Source organism: Salvelinus namaycush, chromosome 31, assembly GCF_016432855.1.
Source record: "Salvelinus namaycush isolate Seneca chromosome 31, SaNama_1.0, whole genome shotgun sequence".
In the NCBI taxonomy this organism is placed as follows: Eukaryota; Metazoa; Chordata; class Actinopteri; order Salmoniformes; family Salmonidae; genus Salvelinus; species Salvelinus namaycush.
This window is the reverse complement of record NC_052337.1, coordinates 5,738,073-5,758,940: the sequence shown is the minus strand read 5'-3', so window position 1 is coordinate 5,758,940 and position 20,868 is coordinate 5,738,073. Positions and strand designations below refer to the sequence as shown.

Here is a 20,868-nt window from a genome sequence, read left to right as displayed (position 1 = left end):
ACCAGTACCAGATCAATATGCAGCTATATACAGGGAGTACCAGTACCAGATCAATGTGCAGCTATATACAGGGAGTACCAGTACCAGATCAATGTGGAGCTATATACAGGGAGTACCAGTACCAGATCAATGTGCAGCTATATACAGGGAGTACCAGATCAATGTGGGGCTATATACAGGGAGTACCAGATCAATGTGGAGCTATATACAGGGAGTACCAGTACCAGATCAATGTGCAGCTATATACAGGGAGTACCAGATCAATATGCAGCTATATACAGGGAGTACCAGTACCAGATCAATGTGCAGCTATATACAGGGAGTACCAGATCAATGTGCAGCTATATACAGGGAGTACCAGATCAATGTGCAGCTATATACAGGGAGTACCAGATCAATATGCAGCTATATACAGGGAGTACCAGTACCAGATCAATATGCAGCTATATACAGGGAGTACCAGATCAATGTGGAGCTATATACAGGGAGTACCAGATCAATATGCAGCTATATACAGGGAGTACCAGATCAATATGCAGCTATATACAGGGAGTACCAGATCAATATGGAGCTATATACAGGGAGTACCAGATCAATGTGGAGCTATATACAGGGAGTACCAGTACCAGATCAATGTGCAGCTACATACAGGGAGTACCAGTACCAGATCAATGTGCAGCTATATACAGGGAGTACCAGATCAATATGCAGCTATATACAGGGAGTACCAGATCAATATGCAGCTATATACAGGGAATACCAGATCAATGTGGAGCTATATACAGGGAGTACTAGTACCAGATCAATGTGGAGCTATATACAGGGAGTACCAGATCAATGTGCAGCTATATACAGGGAGTACCAGTACCAGATCAATGTGGAGCTACATACAGGGAATACCAGATCAATGTGGAGCTATATACAGGGAGTACCAGATCAATGTGCAGCTATATACAGGGAGTACCAGTACCAGATCAATGTGCAGCTATATACAGGGAGTACCAGTACCAGATCAATGTGCAGCTATATACAGGGAGTACCAGTACCAGATCAATGTGAGGCTATATACAGGGAGTACCAGTACCAGATCAATGTGCAGCTATATACAGGGAGTACCAGTACCAGATCTATGTGCAGCTACATACAGGGAGTACCAGTACCAGATCAATGTGCAGCTACATACAGGGAGTACCAGTACCAGATCAATGTGCAGCTATATACAGGGAGTACCAGTACCAGATCAATGTGCAGATGTACGGGGTATTTGAGTTAGATATGTACATGAAGGCAGGGTACAGTGACTAGGCATCAGAATAGATAATAATAAGCAGCAAATTATGAATGTAAAAGTGTGTTTGTGCATTTGTGTTGTTGGTATGTGTATGTATGTGAGTATGTAGTTAATGTGAATATGTGTGGGAGTGTCAATGTAGTGTGTGAGTGTGTATATGGTGTGTATATATAGTCTAATGAGTGTGCGTAGGGTATCATTAATTGACTATATAGCAGTCTGGCTATTTAGCAGTCATATGGCTTGGGGTTAGAAGCTGTCTCTGAGCCTGTTGGTCCGAGAGCCGACGCTCCGGTACCATTTGCCGGACGGTAGCAGAGTGGACAGTCTATGGCTGGAGTCTTTGGCAATTTTTCGGGCCTTCCTCTGACACCGCCTGATATAGAGGTCCTGGATGGCAGGGAGCTTGGCCCCATTGATGTGCTGGGTTGTCCTCACCACCCTCTGTAGCGCTTTGCGTTCGAGGGTGGTGCATTTGCCAAACCAAGCAGTGATGCAGCCAGTCAAGATGCACTCGATGGTGCAGCTGTAGAACTTTTTGAGGATCTGATGGCCCATGCCAAATCTTTTCAGCCTCCCGAGGGGGAAGAGGCGCTGCCGTGCCCTTTTCACGACATAGTGGGTGGACCATCTTAAGTCCTTCGTGATGTGGGCGCCAAATAACTTGAAGGTCTCGACCCACTCCACTACAGCCCCATTGATGTGGATGGGTGCGTGCTCTCCCCTCTTTCTCCTATAGTCCACGATCAGCTACTTGGTCTTACTGACGTTGATGGAGAGGTTGTTGTCTTGGCACCACACTGCTATATCTCTGACCTCCTCGCTATAGGCTGTCTCATCGCCGTCAGTGATCAGGCCTATCCCCGTAGTGTCGTCAGCAAACTTGATGATGTTGGAGTGTCATGACCAGCCTTTCAAAGCACTTCATAATTACAGATGTGAGTGCTACAGAGCGATAGTCATTTAGGAAGGTTACCTTCAAGCTCCTGTTAACAGGGACAATAGTGGTCAACTTGAAACAGACTGGGACAAGGAACATGTCAGTGATGACACTTGCCAGCTGATCTGTGCATGCTTTGAGAACACAGCCTGGTATTACGCCTGGCCCGGCAGCCTTGTGATTGTTAACCTGTTTCTAATGTTTCGCTCACATCGGCCACGGAAAGCGAGATCACACAGTCATGCGGAAAGCGAGGGCATTCACGCAAGGCACAGTGGTATATTCATCAAAGCGAGCATAAAAGCCATTTATTTAGCTCGTTCCAGAGTTCTGCATTGCTGGGCAACTCACGACTGGGTTTCCCTTTGTAATCCGTTATCTGCAAGCCCTGCCACATACGACGAGCGTTGGGTTTCCCTTTGTAATCCGTTATCTGCAAGCCCTGCCACATACGACGAGCGTTGGAGTCGGTGTAATAGGATTCCACCTTCCTTTCATATTGTCCTTTTGCATGTTTGATGTCTCGTCGGAGGTCGTAGCGGGATTTCTTGTATGCGTCCATATCCGTGTCCCGTTCCTTGTAAGCTGTAGCTCAAATCACCACTGACTTCTGGACTTCCAGGATCTCAAAGTGTGTGATAGTGTAAAGATTTTAGCGGTAATGGTACAGAAGGACGAAGTGCAACAGAAAACGTTTTCTCCGCCTTAAAAGGTTCCATGTTGCACAGGAAGACCTGGTGAGCACTTACACCAGCTACATAACCCCCACGATGGAGTATGCCGCTCCTGCTTGGCACAGCTCACTAACCCAGGGCCAGCCTGATGGCCTGGAGCGTATTCAGAAGAGAGCATGCCTCACCATCCTAGGAGGATACTCCAGTTATACTGAGGACCTTCAAACCTTGACCCTACTACGGCTTCATGGAAGACGGACACAACTCTGTACTGACTTCGCTGTCAGCCTCCTAAAATCTAAATTCAGAGACTTGCAACCCACTGACTGAATCAAAGTGTCAGGCAGGAACTCCCACAGCCAAAACCCACTGACTATACCAAAGTCTAGAATGGTACATGAGGTCACCATCCCATATTTCTGTTCATTGATTAATGAGTCACTTTAAAGAATGCAGAACATTATTGATTTAAAAAATATATATTTGTTGTTTTTATCCATGAATATGTTGTATGCTCATGGATTTCACTTTGTACTGACCTGCCACATGAGTATAATAAATACAACTTGAAAAGATTAGCTCAGCAGCACAGAATGAAATAATGCCATGTCGTGGAATTCCTGGAAGCTCATTTGTTATGTCATAAGTAATGTTCTATCAAAATGTCATTCTTTATTACATCATAGTTGTTTGATATAATAAAGTAATTTGATAGTATTCAATTTGATAGACGCAGTAGTTAAAAACGACTGACTACCACCACAGATTGCTGTACGCTAGCTATGCTACCAGTTTAAATTATACGAACGGGAGTTAGCATTTAGCAGTCACTTCTTCTAAACCTGAATAGGGACTACTTCTAAATGTTATGCAGCTAAAACAGCCAGATATATCCAAATCTGACTTTAGTAACCACATTGTGGGCCTGTTACAATACACCAATCATGACTGACTTGATGAATAACCACCTTGTTAGATCAGATTTGTTTACTGTGCGCCAATCCGCCATCCTTCTATCCCCTATGGTCTGTGTTCCATTGGCCTCTTTACCACATCTATAGGCCTTTATTTTCTTTCAGTAGAAAATCACTACTTGAGACTTGATTACATTGTTAAATATGATTTATTTCAGATAAACAGAATAGAAATACAGCATAAAAAAAATAAAAAAAAAGATTGTTTTGTTCTCTGTAACATCACATCAAGTGTCGTGTAATACAAAAAAGTGTTCCTATTGCTAAATCTATTTAAGTATCCCTGGATAGTTCAACGCTTCCATTGGGTCAGCCATTTTTATTCACAACAAACAGGTAATCAACTTGCACTCACCAGATAGCATCTGAGATGTACATGGACACAGTCCTGTTACATTAATTCATCCCTAACCCAGACCTAAAATCTTGCGTAATTGTAGAAACGGAACATCTGTTAGCGAGAGATGAATTAATCTCCAGAGGAGAAATGTGATGTCACCAGCAAAGACAATGACCAGAGTACTAGTGACTGATGAAACAAGTTCATAATGATGTTCATAAGAGACTGTATTATACAGTCTATAACAGCCAAAAGATTCACTGGAATAGACTAAATCCAATAGAATCAATGGAAAAGTGTGCATGCATTGATATCTAGGCTACGTGTGCCTTTTTTTAAATGCATGTAGTTCTGTCCTTGAGCTGTTCTTGTCTGTCATTCTGTATTATGTTTTGTGTGGAACCCCAGGAAGAGTAGCTGCAGCTTTTGCAACAGCTAATGGCGATCCTAATAAAATACCAAATGACTGTACAATACATCCTGAATACATTAGCTAATCGTGGAGGACCTCTGTCCCATCTTAAGTAACAGGTACAGGTGCAAAGTACAATACATCACTTCACAAGGATCAATTGAATAATATGCATATAAAAATAAAGAGCAATAAACGATATAAAACATGACACAATCAGTCCACCTTAAATATGGTCGTCTAAAATAGATAAACAAAAACAGGGCAAAGGGTCATCAACCCGTATCTTTTTCCTGTAGGCATATTGTAGAGGGTCCTGGAGAGCACAGACTTGCTCCTGAACAACCTTCTAAAAACACTTCATGATCTGTGACTGAGGTCAATGCTATTGGCCTGAATTGCTGCCCTGCATTTGCCTTTTTTTTCTTTTTACAGACTGACACTTCACATGACTATGTGTGGTGTTTTGCACCCATTGGGATATTTGCCATAAAGATTAACATAGACAACATGTATGTAATGAAGTACCTCACAAAACACCTGTGGTTTAAACCACAGGTGCTTTGTGAGGTCCTGATGTGGTTAAACCACAGGTGCTTTGTGAGGTCCTGATGGGGTTAACCCCATCAGGACCAGATGCTGTATTTGGTTTAAAGCACCTAGATTGGTGTGTTTCCTCATCAATAGTGACAGCTATGGGTGGGGTGAGATTAACATTAATCATATAGAGAGAGTAGTATGGACAAGTCCTGCTCATTCAAACTGCATTTGATCAAATAGCCTGTGATCAGCTCTATTCCATTCCACAAGCCCCTCGTTTTTCTATCCTGCAGCTGACATTCCACAAGCCCCTAGTTTTGCTATCCTGCAGCTGACATTCCATTCCACAAGCCCCTAGATTTGCTATCCTGCAGCTGACATTCCATTCCACAAGCCCCTAGTTTTGCTATCCTGCAGCTGACATTCCACAAGCCCCTAGTTTTTCTATCCTGCAGCTGACATTCTACAAGCCCCTAGATTTGCTATCCTGCAGCTGACATTCCATTCCACAAGCCCCTAGTTTTTCTATCCTGCAGCTGACATTCCACAAGCCCCTAGATTTGCTATCCTGCAGCTGACATTCCACAAGCCCCTAGTTTTGCTATCCTGCAGCTGACATTCCAGTTAGAGTGTAACTGGAACTACACAGAGGAGGGAACGTCTGTGGGCCTACATCCAACAGATAGTGCTTCTCCACCCAGCCGGCTCTCTGGAACCCTCTGGTTTCACAAGGCCTCAAAACAGGACTTGAAAGGAGCCTCTGGCCCACTCCACCGGACAAAGCGGAATAGGAACATCCACTCTCCATGGTAATCAATGCAGATTCCGCTTTTTGGAACATTTCTGGCACTCGTGTCTGAATACAGGACTCGTGTCCGAATGCAGGACTTAATGATATGTGAAAGTATGCATCTTAGAAATCGTTTTCACTTTATAAACTCAGAATCTTCATTTTCAAAATCCTATCTAAACAACTGTAGCAGGTTCTCTCTCCCACCGCAATTTTAAGGTGCGCTCCTTTCAAGTCTCACTCTGTTGCATAGTGTCAGGCTCTTGCCTATATGCGGTGGAAATTGAGCCTGGGAACTTCTCATTCGGTATCTATGACACAAAGTCACTGAAGAGTTGTTTGTAATATTAAACCCTGGGTAGAGGGGCTCGGTGAATTTGGTACGGAATGTGTACAGGTGTGTCAACGTGTTAGAAGAAGAGATGCTATAGAAGGACAAACTGCCGTCCGACCAAATCAGAGACACTCCTACTCTGTTGGAGCGAGAGGAGACAGATATGGCAGTGTCCTCATCATTGTGCCAGGCAGTGTATTGGTTACCATCACAATCTAGACACCAGGATTTGTCATTGTGTCCCAAAACACAGTCATCTATCTGTCCTCTTCTGCTGATTCCTTTATATGTCATACCTATTTCAACCCTATTCCCACTCCACTCGACCTCCCAGTAGCAGCGGCCAGTCAGACCCTCTCTACACAGCACCTGTGCATAGTAGTGAAATCTCTCAGGGTGATCAGGGTATGGCTGCTTCGTGGTCACCCATGTCACCTTCCTGTTCTCCTCAGACAAAGATAGATTTCTGCATGTTGTGTTCGGGTCCAGTGTGAGGTTACAGACATCTGATGGGGGAATGAAAGAAAAAAAAGTTATCAATATTTACATAACGATGTAAAGTGTAAGCAAGTAATTTAAACTGTGCTCTATTAAAATGCATACTGATACAGTGGACATTAATCATTAGTCTTCAAGGGGCAATCTGGAATTGGTACATCCATTTTTGGACTTAATAATTGTACAAAATTATTAAGTCCATAATTAGTAATTGTACAAAATAAATCAAATAAAAACACGGTTAATTAAAATGATCATTTTGATCTCATGGACGGTCAGTCCTTTAATCCATAGCTCCGGTCTATTTGAGAGTGGTTTCTCCAGCCACATCCCTTAGCTGTTAACCCCCTCAAAAAGATGCCGGACAGCCGTTTTGTTGTTTTTAGAATTACGGACGGCACATTTAAAACAACAGTCTGGGATTGGAAAAACAACAAAACGGAAGCCCCACAACATGTTTTAGTCAAGGGATGGCGCTAGGGAAATGTAACCTTTAAAGTAAAGAACTGTCCACTTCATTATTTTGTAACTAAATCAAGCCAATTGAGATTATAAATATTAGGCATATCTATTTTATCAAACGAGATTGTAGTCCTATGAATTATTAACATAAATTTCCTAACTAAATGGACATTTAAGATGAAACATTAATATATACTGAACAAAAATATAAACGCAACAATTTTACTGAGTTACAGTTCATAGAAGGAAATCAATCAATAGAAATAAATTCATTAGGCCCTAATCTATGGATTTCACATGACTGGGAATACAGATATGCATCTGTTGGTCACCGATACCTTAAAAAAAGTAGGGGCGTGGATCAGAAAACCAGTCAGCATCTAGTGTGACCACCATTTGCCAAATGCAGCGCGGCACATCTCCTTTGCATTGAGTTGATCAAGCTGTTGATTGTGGCATGTGGAATGTTGTCCCACTCCTCTTCAAAGGCCGTGCAAAGTTGCTGGATATTGGCGGGAACTGTAACATGCTGTCGTAGATGTCAATCCAGAGCATCACAAACATGCTCAATGGGTGACATGTCTGGTGAATATGCAGGCCATGGAAGAACTAGGACATGTTCAGCTTCCAGGAATTGTTTACAGATCCTTGGGACATGGGGCCGTGCATTATCATGTGAGGCCGGTTGGACGTATTGCCAAATTATTGTAGAGAAATTAACATTCAATTAACTGGCAACAGCTCTGGTGGACATCCCTGCAGTCAGCATGCCAATTGCACGCTGCCTCAAAACTTGAGACAACTGTGGCATTGTGTGATGTAACAAAACTGCACATTTTAGAGTGGCCTTTTACTGTCTCCAGCACAAGGTGCACCTGTGTAATGATCATACTGTTTAATCAGCTTCTTGATATGCCACACCTGTCAACTGGATGGATTATCTTGGCAAAGGAGAAATGCTCACTAACAGGGATGTAAACAAATTTGTGCACAACATTTGAGAGAAATAAGCTTTTTGTGCATATGGGACATGTCTGGGATCTTTCATTTCAGCTCATGAAATATGGGACCAACACTTTACATGTTGTGTTTATATTTCTGTTCAGTGTATATCATACTCCTACTTACTTGCTGCTTCAACTTTGAAGTCGTGTGATTTTTGGAGGTCTGTTTTCAGAACACGTCATGTGAAAGTGTGTGTGTGTACACATCGATGTCTGTGTGTATGTTGGCTATGTGTTGAATGCATATACGGAGGGCCTGCAGGAGACCCGTTGTTTTAACTGGTAATCTGGCCCTGATTAGGCAGGGACCCATGTGTTTACTTTTCACATGTAATCTCCAGCTTGCCAACCCTTTACATGTTGTGTTTATATTTCTGTTCACTGAGTATACAAAACATGAAGAACTGCTCTTTCCATGACATAGACTGACCAGGTGAATCCAGGTGAAAGCTTTGATCCCTTATTGATATCACCTGTTAAATCCACTTCAAATCAGTGTAGATGAAGGGGAGGAGACGGGTTAAAGAATGATTTTTAAGCCTTGAGACACCTGAGACATGGCTTGTGTATGTGTTCCATTCAGAGAGTGAATGGGTAAGACAAAATATTTAAGTGTCTTTGAACAGGGTATGGTAGGTGCCAGGCGTACTGGTTTGTGTCCAGAACTGCAACGCTGCTGGGTTTTGAGGGCAAAGTACGGAACTCTTTTTTTAGTATAATTTTAATCCAGCGCTAACATGCAGACTGAGAGCAAAGTCACGAACACACTTACATCTAACGCTGAACCAGTATTCTCCCCCAGGGTGAAAACTAGTAAGAGAAGAACAGAGAATGAACCGAATTAATATTTTGTAGTATTAGTGTTTATTACCCATTTCACAGTATGTATTGTTGTGACCCACCTGACTGTATGTTGTCCAGCAGAGAGCAGCTTCACTCCTGAATCTCTTGGGTGATTGTATCTCAGGTCCAGCTCTTTCAGGTGGGAGGGGTTTGACCTCAGAGCTAAAGCCAGATAAGCACAGCCTTTCTCTGTGACTCCGCAGAACGACAACCTGTGGGAACAGTTGCTATCATCAAATATTCCAAAAACTCTTCTTCAGTTCACAGGTATAAACCAAAGGCTAGATGACATTTTATTCAAGCCTACATTGAGAACACTCATACTGATACATTATGATAGCTACAGACATTTTATACAAGGTCCTAGAAAATTGCCCCATATAACCCAAAGCAACTGACCCCAGTGTCTCCAGTTTACATTGTGGATCATTCAGTCTATCAGAAAGCTTCTGGACCCCTGAGTCTTGTAGATTGTTGTCACTCAGGTCCAGCTTCCTTAGGTGTGAGGCGTTTGACCTCAGAGTCAGAGCTGAGGCCAATGCTACACAGCAGTTATTTGTGAGGTTACATCTATTCAGTCTGAAAAATAAATAAAAATATGAACAAAGGAAGCGCAATTGAACAAATAAAACAGAGCCCAATTCAAGTCCAGAATTGTTCACCTTAGTGTCTCCAGTTTACATAGTGGACTCCTCAGACCAGCAGATAGCAGTTTCACTCCTGAATCCTGTAGGTCATTGTCACTCAGGTCCAGCTCTTTCATGTAAGAGGAGTTTGAGCCGATAGCTTTTGCCAACATTTCACAGCATCTTGCTGTAAGGTTACAGCTATCTAGTCTGGAGAAGAATGTTTTTCACAGAATGACACACATGTTAAATTGCATAACTCTTTCTCATAGTGTATGCATTAACGGTCCAATGCAGCAGTTTTGACCTCATTATCAAATCATTTCTGGGTAACAATTTAAGTACCTTACTGTGATTGCTTTCAATCAAAACGGTCAAAAATAAACCAAAATAGCTTCTTAGCAAGAGCAATTTCTCAAGCAAGAATTTTGAATTTTGCTAGGACTGTCTGGGAGTGGTCTGAGTGGGGAGGGGAGGGGGAAACTGACAACGAGCTGTTATTGGCAGAGGGGTTTGGAACTCTCTTATTGACCTATTAACTAATTTACCTCCTGGTGATGTCACCAGGCAGGCCAAAACTCCATCCCACCAAAACAGGCTGACATTTCAGGTGGTCTTTTCAACCAGCTCTTAAGCTAAAAGGGCATTAGCAACAGTGTCACTGTATTATTCCAACCTCATATTGTGGAAATATACATTAAAACACAGGAAAATAACGTTTTTAACGGCACTTGTTGTTTAAGCTAAAGCAGAATGAAACGTTTATTTCAACAATGCTATACATCAAATCACATGGCAGTATTTGCTCCTCTAATATCAACTATTTTGTGTTTAAAACATCTTATATGGTCGTAGTATCCCTCTGATCTATCCCTCTCTGATGGAGGTGTCTTGTATTTAAGTGATAATGCCAGAGAAGCCGGTGTTTCGGGGACATATTGGCATGAGTGTTGTTAGGCAAACCGTGCCAATATATACTCCAAACACCGGCTTTGAGGGCATTATCAATTTTATACAACGGGTTACCAACATATTCAAATAATAATTGACATATTTTCATTAAAAACGTTATTTTGATGTATTGATTAATACTATTTCATCCTTCCACGAGATATAGTCCTGACAAAAACCTAGGGTTGATACACAGGCCGGCTGGTCGTTCAGTCTTTATGTTCTATTGCCATACTGGCTGGTAATGTTCTTATCCCTTGCTTGATAGCTAGCCAACTACGGCTAACATACAGTCACGTCAAACAGTGCAGCCAGAATAACAACAGAAGCTGCATTTGCATTTGTTTAACTGTTTTCTTGAGACATTTATTTGGATACATCCATAACAATGAGCAAATGATGCACGATTTCACCTGGCATAGAAAATGTGTGCTCTCATCAGGACACTGTTGTTCAGAGGAGCTAGCCAACAACACAGCTAACACAATCACTTCAAACTGAAGCTGGAAAGACTGCAAACTAGCTGCATTTCGTTTCGTCTTACCTGTTTTCTATTAACATTTCCTCGTACATTTTATATATCCATAAAAATTATGCTAATTCATGATTTCAACTACCTGAGAAAAGCTGCCTGCCTGTCTGTCTCGCTGCCTGCCTGTCTGTCTGTCTCTGCCTGTCTGTCTATGGGACAGCTGGAGATCGAATTTCAATATTCAAACAATGTTGCAAATGTCAGAGAGACAGACTGCAAGTGTTATACAAATCTCCGCTACTGAAAACCAATTGCTAGTCTAAAAGAAATGGGAGATCAAGTTTATACTTTAAAAGAAATGGGAGATCAAGTTTATACTTGTCTGGTTGAGCTGATGAGACAGTGGATTGCGCAGTGAGATGGAACAGAGTAAATAGGCATTTCAACGTCATAGCTTTAGCCGGTGATAACTTGTGGAATAGACACCGGCTGGAATGCGGTTTTAACCAATCAGCGTGCAAGATTAGACCCACCCGTTGTATAAAGTAGTAGTATCCCTCTCGAATCTATCACTCTCTCTGATGGAGGTGTCTGCTTTAGATTTTTACATTTTGAATGGCACATCCATTTCATTACTCGTCTGGTGGCAAGCACTTGAAATTAGCAAGGATGGTGCAATTAATTTAACTATTGTCAATTATACTTTGGAAAGAGCAGATCAAACGTGGAAATGTCACTTTAGTTACTTTAACTCTACCTACATGTACTGTACATATTACCACAATTACCTCGACTAACTGGTGCCCCAGCATATTGACTCTGTACCGGTACCCCCTGTATATAGCCTCGCTATTGTTATTTTACTGCTGCTCTTTAATTATTTGTTACTTTAAAAATAATAATAATATTTACTTAACACTTATTTTTCTTAAAACTGCATTGTTGGTTAAGGGCTTGTAAGTAAGCATTTCACTGTAAAGTCTACACCTGTTGTATTCGGCGCATGTGACAAATACGATTTGATGATTTTATGGAGACCAAAATATAACTTCTGTCCCTGGGATATACAAAGACCAACTTCAACTTTAGTAGCCTACTTACAGAGCACGCCTGCAGGAGGTGATGACTGCCAACAGCTTCAGGAGGCCCTCCTCTGATCTGATGTATTTCTTCAGGTCAAACACCTCTTGTGTTTCCTCAGATGTCATTAACACAAAGGTGAGTGCTGACCACTGTGTAGGTGACAGGTCATTCACTGGCAGACTCCCCGATCTCAGATAGCTCTGGATCTCCAGCACCAGAGACTCATCCTTCAGCTCACTCAGACAGTGGAACAGGTTGATGCTCTTCTCTGGAGAAAGGTCCTCTCGGATTTTCTCCTTGATGTACCTGACTGTTTTCTCAATGTCCTCTTGGTTCTTTGTCTCTGGTAGGATTCCCCTCAGGAGTCTCTGATTGGACTCCAGTGAAAGACCAAGCAGGAAGCGGAGGAAAAGGTCCAAGTGTCCATTCTGGCTCTCTAAGGCTTTGTCGATTGCCGTCTTATGTAAGTCAAACACAGATGTCCAAGACTGTGGAATACATCCAAAACAAAATATTGAATGTTTCCTTGTCAGCTTTGGGAGAAGTACATTATTGTTGTATGTTGTGTGACAGTGGTAAGCATATAGAGCTGCAAGGAACTCCTGAACACTCAGATGCACAAAGCTAAACACTTTCTCCTCCTCTAGAAATATTTCAGTGCACACACCTGAGTACACTATAGCCACCTCAATGTCAATACCACTCTCTCGCAGGTCTTTCTCATAAAAAATCAATTGTCCTTTTTGCAGTTGACAGAATGCTAGTTTTGCTAGTTGAAGGACAGCATTTTTACTACCTGTGGGATACTTCTGTTCTGTCATTTTATCAGTCTGGCAGAGCAGGAAGTGTTCGTACATTTTAGTCAGAGTCTTTGGCATCTCTCCACTCTTAGTTTTACCCAGGATATCATTCAGAACAGTGGCTGAAATCCAACAAAACACTGGTATGTGACACATAATGTGGAGGCTCCTTGAAGACTTTATATGGTTGATGATTCTGTAGGCCTGGTCATCATTACAGAATCTCTTCCTGAAGTACTCCTCCTTCTGAGGGTCATTGAACCCTCGTATCTCGGTCCACTGGTGGATGTAGTTTCGATCAATCTGATTGGCTGCTGCAGGTCGGGAGGTTATCCAGATGAGAGCAGAAGGGAGGAGCTGTCCTGTGATGAGGTTTGTGATCAGGACGTCCAGCGGAGCTGTTTTTGTGTCTTTAGCCACATCTTTATTATGATTAAGGGCCAGAGGGAGTCGACTTTCATCCAGACCATCAAAGATGAACAGAACCTTAAAGCCTTCCTCCAGAGTATCGATTGGTTCCATGAAGGGGAAGAACTGATGAAGCAGGTCAATCAGACTGCAGTCTTCTGCTCTTATTTTATTGATTTGGCGAAAAGGAAGTGGAATGATGAAGTCAATGTCCTGGTTCTCCTTTCCTTCTGTCCAGTCTAGAATAAACTTCTGAACAGAGACAGTTTTTCCCACTCCAGCGATACCCAGTGAAAGCACTGTTCTGATTCGTTTCTTCTGATCAGGCTGGGGTTTGAATATTTCACTGAGCTTAATGGTCTCTTCTGTGGCTGGTGTTCTGGAATCCAGACATCTGACCTCATGATCACCACTGACCCCTCCCATGACCCCATCTATCACGTAAAGCTCAGTGTAGATCTTGTTTAGATAGACGAAATCCCCTTTCTTTGACGTCCCCTCATATATTTGGTCATACTTCTTCTTTAGGTACGATTTCAGTTCATCTTCAATTGCAAGGGAAAACAAAGATAGATTCAGTTTATTCTTTACACTTTTAGCCTTTAATAAAACACATGCATCTTTGATCACATTTGCAGACCAACGCAAGAGAAATTCCAGACAGTAGACTAATAAGTAGCCTCGGCTAGATTTGGTTTCCAAAACTGATAAGCCTGTAGTGTAGTCTATATGTTCTCGGCCAATATGGGAAATGGCCCAGGTAAAAGGTAGGACTCATCAACATAACCTGTGGTAACTCCCATGTGCCATCTCCCATGTGCCATTCAAACGAAGCCCAAAGATTAGATTTCAGGACTTTACAGAGCTACCGCAACTCTGCACAAGAAAAGCTTTTCTACAGATTCTACACACCTGTGATAGATTGCTGGAGTATGGGTAAAACATTATTATTATTTTTTTTTAATGATGCTGAAGAGTGTTCTATGATGTATGGGAGGCAGTAGCTTTTGCAACAAAATTATTTTACTGTGCCAGGTCTCACACAGACTATTGGTCACACAAGGTGTCCACCTGAGGATTTCAAATGAGTAGCCTAACAATTCTTTACATGGTCACAGTTGCATTTGCAACAAAATAATTGTCTATGGCAATTGAATAGCTCAACACATAGGGTGACAGTGATCATAAGCAAAATAATCATTACATTTCAAATAGACAGGAAGTTGACCATAGTTTATTAGTAGACGGGTTATTGAGTTAAAGATTCTGTGGTAATTTCAGTCATATTTTAAAAATATTTTTTTATGGTTACAGTCATCAGATGGAATTGCATTAATCAGATGACTGACTGCCCGCCGGGCACGGTGCCACTAGTTATTTATATAATGGTCATGATAACTGCATGTGTTTGACATCATTATGTCGTCTTTTGGTCAGGTTTTGTACTTGTTGTATGGAAAGTAGCAACTTTGCGGCATTCTTCCTAGGACGTTTCGATTTTGTCATGGGAAAAAAAAGACAACGTTTATCTGGTTCTCAACCAGAAAACCACTTTACAAACAGAATATGACGTGCCACGTGTCAAATGTAGCCGTTGTGTTCATTTGTATTGCTCACCTCTGACTTTTTGAACCACTGCTGGAGCACTCCGGGCTGAGAAAGAGAGAGGGGAGAGAGAGGCTGTGTGATTCATGGTGGTTTTAGCATGGCTTTAAGCACGCGCTGAGGTCATATATAAAGGCGCTATCCGAGTAGTACCGTCGACCATCACAGCCGTGCTAAAATTACAATGGAGCACCAACCCCAAACCTTTATTAAACAAAATGTACGTACATTGATACCATGAATTTTGGCAATACATTCTGAAACACATTAACTGTATGTCATCACAGCATCATAATGTTGTCATGAACAGGACATACGCTAATGGTTATAACTTGTAGTTCTTGAACAGGCCAGAGCCAGACCATAGCCATTTCAATACTAACACAATATGACTATCATGATGATGACTATTATCCCTTTAAATGTTTTTAAATCATCTAACCTGCTGGTTCTGTCCACATATTAGTGCGATCAATCAGCTTCATCTTCATCAGGACCTCCAGTGTGATCTTCTTTGCGCCCTCAAGGCCGTAAGTCTCCACCATCTTATCCACAATGTCCTGGTGGTCGGCTTTGTCCAGCCGGGCCTTTGGGATGTGTTGAGGGAAACCTTTTACACCCTGGACCAGGTGCCATTTGAATTTCTTCAGTTTTTCTTCACACAGTTTGTCCTCTAGAATGGTCAGCAACAGCTCAGGGACAGGTGTCTCCATTGTTGATCAGTGAGTTGAAGACATGACCCACTAGGCAAAAACTGTTTGAATCAATATTATCTGTGTGTTTGTTTCCACATCATTTCATCCCCAAAAAAAGCAATGTGATGACATTGAATCAATGTGAAAAACAGATTATAGATTTGCAAAAAGTTATCAACGTAAGGGCATTTAGTCTTTTTTTCATCCAACTTCTAACCTAAATCCAATGACATGGTGACATTTATTGTTGATTTCACGGTTCGTTGACAACTCAAACAAATGTTAATCCAAAGTAGACGTAGAACTGACATCTGTGCCAAGTGAGGAGTGTTACGTTCCCCAGTTTCTGTGTTGTAGTATGTGTATTTGTGAGTGTATTTCAGGAAATGGCTTCCTGAAATTCTCCCCAAGCAGCTGATTGGTCGGCCCCCATTGATAATTGGAGAGCTGACCCCGCCGCCTCATCAGGACGCAGCTGTCTTCAATTACCAACTCCTGAAGCTATATAAACCAGTGTTCTCTTGCTCAGGAGGGAGATGATTGCTGAGAGAGGAGGCTGATGGCTGTAGCATGTTGCTAAGAGATTTGTTATGTACTGTGTGTTGTTGCTGATTGTAGTGTTCTGTGTTTGTTGTTCAGAGAGAGAGCTTCTTTAATGTCCTTAGTTTTTTCTCTCAGTTGTTGTCAAGTAGTTTGTAATATCCTGTTTCATCTGTTCCCAGGGGAAAGGCACCTAGGGAGTGCTTAGGCAAGAGGCCCGTGGGCATAGATATACCCGAAGTCTATTCACAGGAAAGACCTGGGCGGACCACCCTGTATTTTGGTTAGTGCACCAGGTGGTGTTAAGTTGGATAAGTAGTGGGTAGGCAGGTAAGATAGAGGGGGCTTTGACATTTACTTTCTTTGCTTTGGTTCTGTCCAGACCATTTTCCCCATATTACCGTGTGACGGAATAAATTCCTAGTAAACGGCAAATGTTCTGCCTTTTGTCATCCTTACTCGCACCTACAGTCCCATACCTCTTTCACACCACAGGGAGTTGAGTTGTAGCAGGGTGTTGCGTTCCCTCTTCCTAGAGGCGTGTGTAACAAGGAGGTAGTTCGGTAGGAAATGGTGAAAGATAGTTCAGATGGGCTTTTACAATGGGTATTATTGTTGTGCAGAGCAAGCATGAGGCAGCGAGATCCGGTCACGTTTTAGCATGTAATTGCATATTTCACTTGGAACAGCCACTCTGAAGTTCGAGTGTGCAGTAACTTTAATTTTCCGGTTTGATCTTTACTGAGTCTTTGACCCCCTTCACAGCTGCTGACATGGTGAACTGGTCTGCAAAGTTATCTTCGGTCTCACGACTAACTCAGGTCTGCTGCTCCTGTCTGGAGGTGATTGTCCTTCTCTTACGGGTTTACTAGAATAGAGTAATATTGCAATAACTAGACATTAGTTACTAATTAACATGGGCATTTATTCAAGGTCACCTGCTCACATGCCATACATTCTATAACAGCATGTCCTCTTCCTTCCCTTTCTACAAGACACAGGCTCCTGCAACCCCACTATAATAGGACATCACAGAGCCAATGAGGTTTCCAATGAGAACTGCAACAGGTAGTTTTGCTGGAGGCAGAAACCAGTTGTGATATTATGTTATCTGTCATTTTCAAATAAACCCCTACAACCTTATTCCTACCCCTTTATAGGCACTGGTAGAAATCTAAGACGATTGGATAGGTGTCTGCAATTCAACCATGGCATTTCATTTTATAAACATTTATCACCCAAAATAGGAGAAGTTTCTTGTTCCTCCTGTGATTTTGTCAACGTGCTGACTCAGAACATAATACATTGTTACATTTTCATTCATCAGTATTACTCACTTTACTATGAACTACTGGAGCAACTTGCCTTCAGACTGAGGGTCCTATTCAATCAAGCCTAGTCAACGGAGTTCCCATGATTAGGCTATAGTTTACTACATTGCCTATAAATAAAATATTGAACACCCATATTTTTCTCAGCCTGAAAATTTTCCCACTCCTAAAAGGTAGGCTATACAACGTAGTAGTTTAAGAGAGTGCATTGCTTGCTGTTTGGAGTTTCTGTATAGCACGTTGTGACATCTGATGTAAAAATGGCTTTATAAATACATTTTATTGAATGAAGAGAAAGTTCAAGTCTCTCCAACTCTGCTCTCTTCAAACTATGTCTAGTAATACCGGAAGGCTAATATAAAGGGCCATGTGAGAATCTGTGGTAATCTAACCTATTTCTCAGCATATTTTTGTGCATTTTGATATTGCCTATAGGGCGCATAATTGCTGGGACCATGGCTGGCAATTGAGCTGCGTCACATATGCCTAAACGTTGCGAGACTGGTTGGGTTTGGGACCAGTTCCTGCGGTAGCAGGTGAGAGTCGGACAGAAAGCCAGCGGCTTCGGTATGAATAGCTGTAGGTGCCGAAATCAGTGCCACGTAGACCTGTACACTACACCAGTAACGACACTTGCACACACTATCAGAGGCGTCAGGTGGTATTATTAGTTCTGGTGGGTCTTGTTACCTGAAATGGACGTGTAAATTGGTTCAGCAGACTACTGAAGTCTCCTAGGAGTGGAATACTGCTCTGCTCATTTTAACCATAAGAACTAAAAAGTCCTTTATCCATTGTTTAACATTTGATGCTATCTAGGACTCTACCTTTCATTTCGCAATCACAATCCTCCATCTTATTTTGCATTTTCGATTCTCCCTGACTGTCGAGCTTTTTTCGTTTTCTGATTGTAAGCATGAATCCGTTCCAAAAACTTAGTAAATATACAACGCATACAAAGTCGTATTACGGTAGAATGAGAGAGCCCACTCCCTACCCGGTATGTAAATACGTTTTTCACTCACCACGTTTATTGGGAAAAATGTATTTTCATTCTGATAGCCTCCGCCATTTCTCGTTCGTTGGTTTAGTTATTATTTCCGGTATTCGCCGGTGAAATCTATTGCGCCTCAATTAGGCTATCGCTATGATTGAAATGTAACTAATGACCGCTAGCCCCAGTATTTTATTAACTAGTTGGCTTGTGTAACGGATGTGAAATGGCTAACTAGTTAGCGGGTACGCGCTAGTAGCGTTTCAATCAGTTACGTCACTTGCTCTGAAACCTAGAAGTAGCGACGCTTCGTGGGTTACTGTTGTTGATGTGTGCAGAGGGTCCCTGGTTCGCGCCCGTGTCGGGGCGAGGGGACGGTTTAAAGTTATACTGTTACACTTGTACACAATTGTTACCGATGATACGGTATATACCAGCCTACTCGTACTACAAAAACTTACATTGTATTTTGTCAAGATCTCTCTGTGTTAATCCTGTTTCTCAAATATAGCAGGTAATTTGTGTCTGTGTCGATGTTGAGTTCAACTTGCCTAGTTAAATAAATATGAAATAAATTAGAAAATATGCTTTAATCTATTTCAGGAAACCTCAAGATGCTTGACTCACTACAGCTGCTTTTGAAGAACTTTCCAGTAGTTAGTGCTTTACATTCCGACTTTTGAATGTCTGTTTATTGGACGTATATATTAGTGTCTAATAAAAAAGAGCAATAGGTAAAGGTAGGTAAAGGATCTGTTTTATAGTGTGTGTGTGTGTGTGGTGTAATTCCTCTTGGTGTCCACTAGGTGTCAGCACAGTTTCAATAATGTCACACCAGGTTCACAACATGTTTTCATGTGTAACAAATCAAATTGTAATTGTCACATGCGCCGAATACTACATGTGTAGACATTACAGTGAAATGCTGACTTACAAGCCATTAACCAACAATTTCGTTTCAAGAAAAATACGTCTTAAGTAAAAAATAAGAAATAAAAGTAACAAATAATTAAAGAGCAGCAGTAAAATAACAATAGCGAGGCTATATACAGGGGGTCCGGTACAGAGTCAATGTGCGGGGCACCGGTTAGTCAAGGTAATTGAGGTGTTCCTTTAAAGTCCAGTGGTGTAAATTACTTAACAAAAATGTATTTAAAGTACTCCACTACCTTCCGTTTATATATATATATATATATATATATATATATATATATATATATACATACATACTGTATTTTTCTGCAGTTTTCATTTCACAAATATTTCATCTACATTTCATGGTTTACAATATCAAATCGTTTCATACAGTTTATGTATATACAGTTGAAGTCATTAAAACTCGTTTTTCAACCACTCCAAAAATTTCTTGTAAACAAACTATTGTTTTGGCAAGTCGGTTAGGACATCTACTATATGCATGACACAAGTAATTTTTCCAACAATTGTTTACAGACAGATTATTTCACTTATAATTCACTTGATCACAATTCCAGTGGGTCAGAAGTACACTAAATTGACTGTGCCTTTAAACAGCTTGGAAAATTCCAGAAAATGATGTCATGGCTTTAGAAGCTTCTGATAGGCTAATTGACATAATTTGAGTCAATTGGAGGTGTACATGTGGATGTATTTCAAGGCCTACCTTTGCTTGACATCATGAGAAAATCAAAAGAAATCAGCCAAGACCTCAGGAAAAAAAAAAATTGTAGACCGCCAAGATCTGTGTAAAACTTGGTAAATATGTTTTATAGGAATCTCATGGAAAAACCCTTTAATCTATCTTCAGTAAAATGTAAAAAAAAATCTACATTTAAAAAAATTATTTACAGATTTGATATTTACTGTTGTCTTTGACCCCCCCCTTCATAGCTGTTGACACAGTGAACTGGTCTGAAAGATCTCTTCTGTCTCATGAGTAACTCCGGTCTGCTGCTCCTGTCTGGAGGTGATGTCCATCTCATTCATACTGACTTACTAGAATGAGGTGATGCAGTGTTGCCAACTCCTCAGTAAGGAAAGTAGTTATTGGCTGTCCTAAAAGTTGCTAAATGATGTCATCACGTAATTTGCATAATTGGCCATGTAATTGTGATGGACGCTGTAGGAGAGGAATAACGTCGTGGGAGAGACAAAAGTGAGTAAAAAAAAACACCCTAAATATGTTTAGAACTACAAATTAACTTTCTTCTGTTGATTCTTGTTTTTTTTGTCACAATTCCAACCCTCCTCCTTTATCCGGGCTTGGGACCGGCAAAAGTGAC

The 20,868-nt window shown here is 41.4% G+C and overlaps 1 protein-coding gene across 2 annotated transcripts; it reads right to left on the bottom strand.

The window, feature by feature from the left end:
- Positions 1-4,009: 4,009 nt before the first annotated feature.
- LOC120025766 (NACHT, LRR and PYD domains-containing protein 3-like) lies at positions 4,010-18,863 on the bottom strand. 2 transcript variants are annotated; one of them, XM_038970390.1, is made up of 9 exons: positions 18,639-18,859; positions 15,490-17,150; positions 15,060-15,095; positions 12,253-13,987; positions 9,765-9,938; positions 9,502-9,681; positions 9,162-9,314; positions 9,032-9,069; positions 4,010-6,801 (listed from the first exon to the last, which is right to left on the bottom strand). In XM_038970390.1, exons 2-9 carry the CDS (start codon positions 15,758-15,760, stop codon positions 6,176-6,178), a joined length of 3,213 nt encoding a protein of 1,070 aa, XP_038826318.1. In that variant the 5' UTR covers positions 15,761-17,150; positions 18,639-18,859; the 3' UTR covers positions 4,010-6,175. The 2 variants fall into 2 exon arrangements, with proteins under 2 accessions (XP_038826318.1, XP_038826320.1); XM_038970392.1 differs by lacking the exon at positions 9,032-9,069 and having other exon boundaries at positions 6,683-6,801; positions 18,639-18,863.
- Between the last annotated feature and the right edge of the window lie 2,005 nt (positions 18,864-20,868).

Bases quoted from the DNA above. Each gene is read 5' to 3' on its own strand.
- LOC120025766 (XM_038970390.1), bottom strand. From the start codon at position 15,760: ATGGAGACACCTGTCCCTGAGCTGTTGCTGACCATTCTAGAGGACAAA. The intron at 13,988-15,059 runs GTGAGCAATACA...TTGCAATTGAAG, and splicing joins AGTGGTTCAAAAAGTCAGAG to ATGAACTGAAATCGTACCTA. The intron at 9,682-9,764 runs GTGAACAATTCT...TTTATTTTTCAG, and splicing joins TGTAAACTGGAGACACTAAG to ACTGAATAGATGTAACCTCA.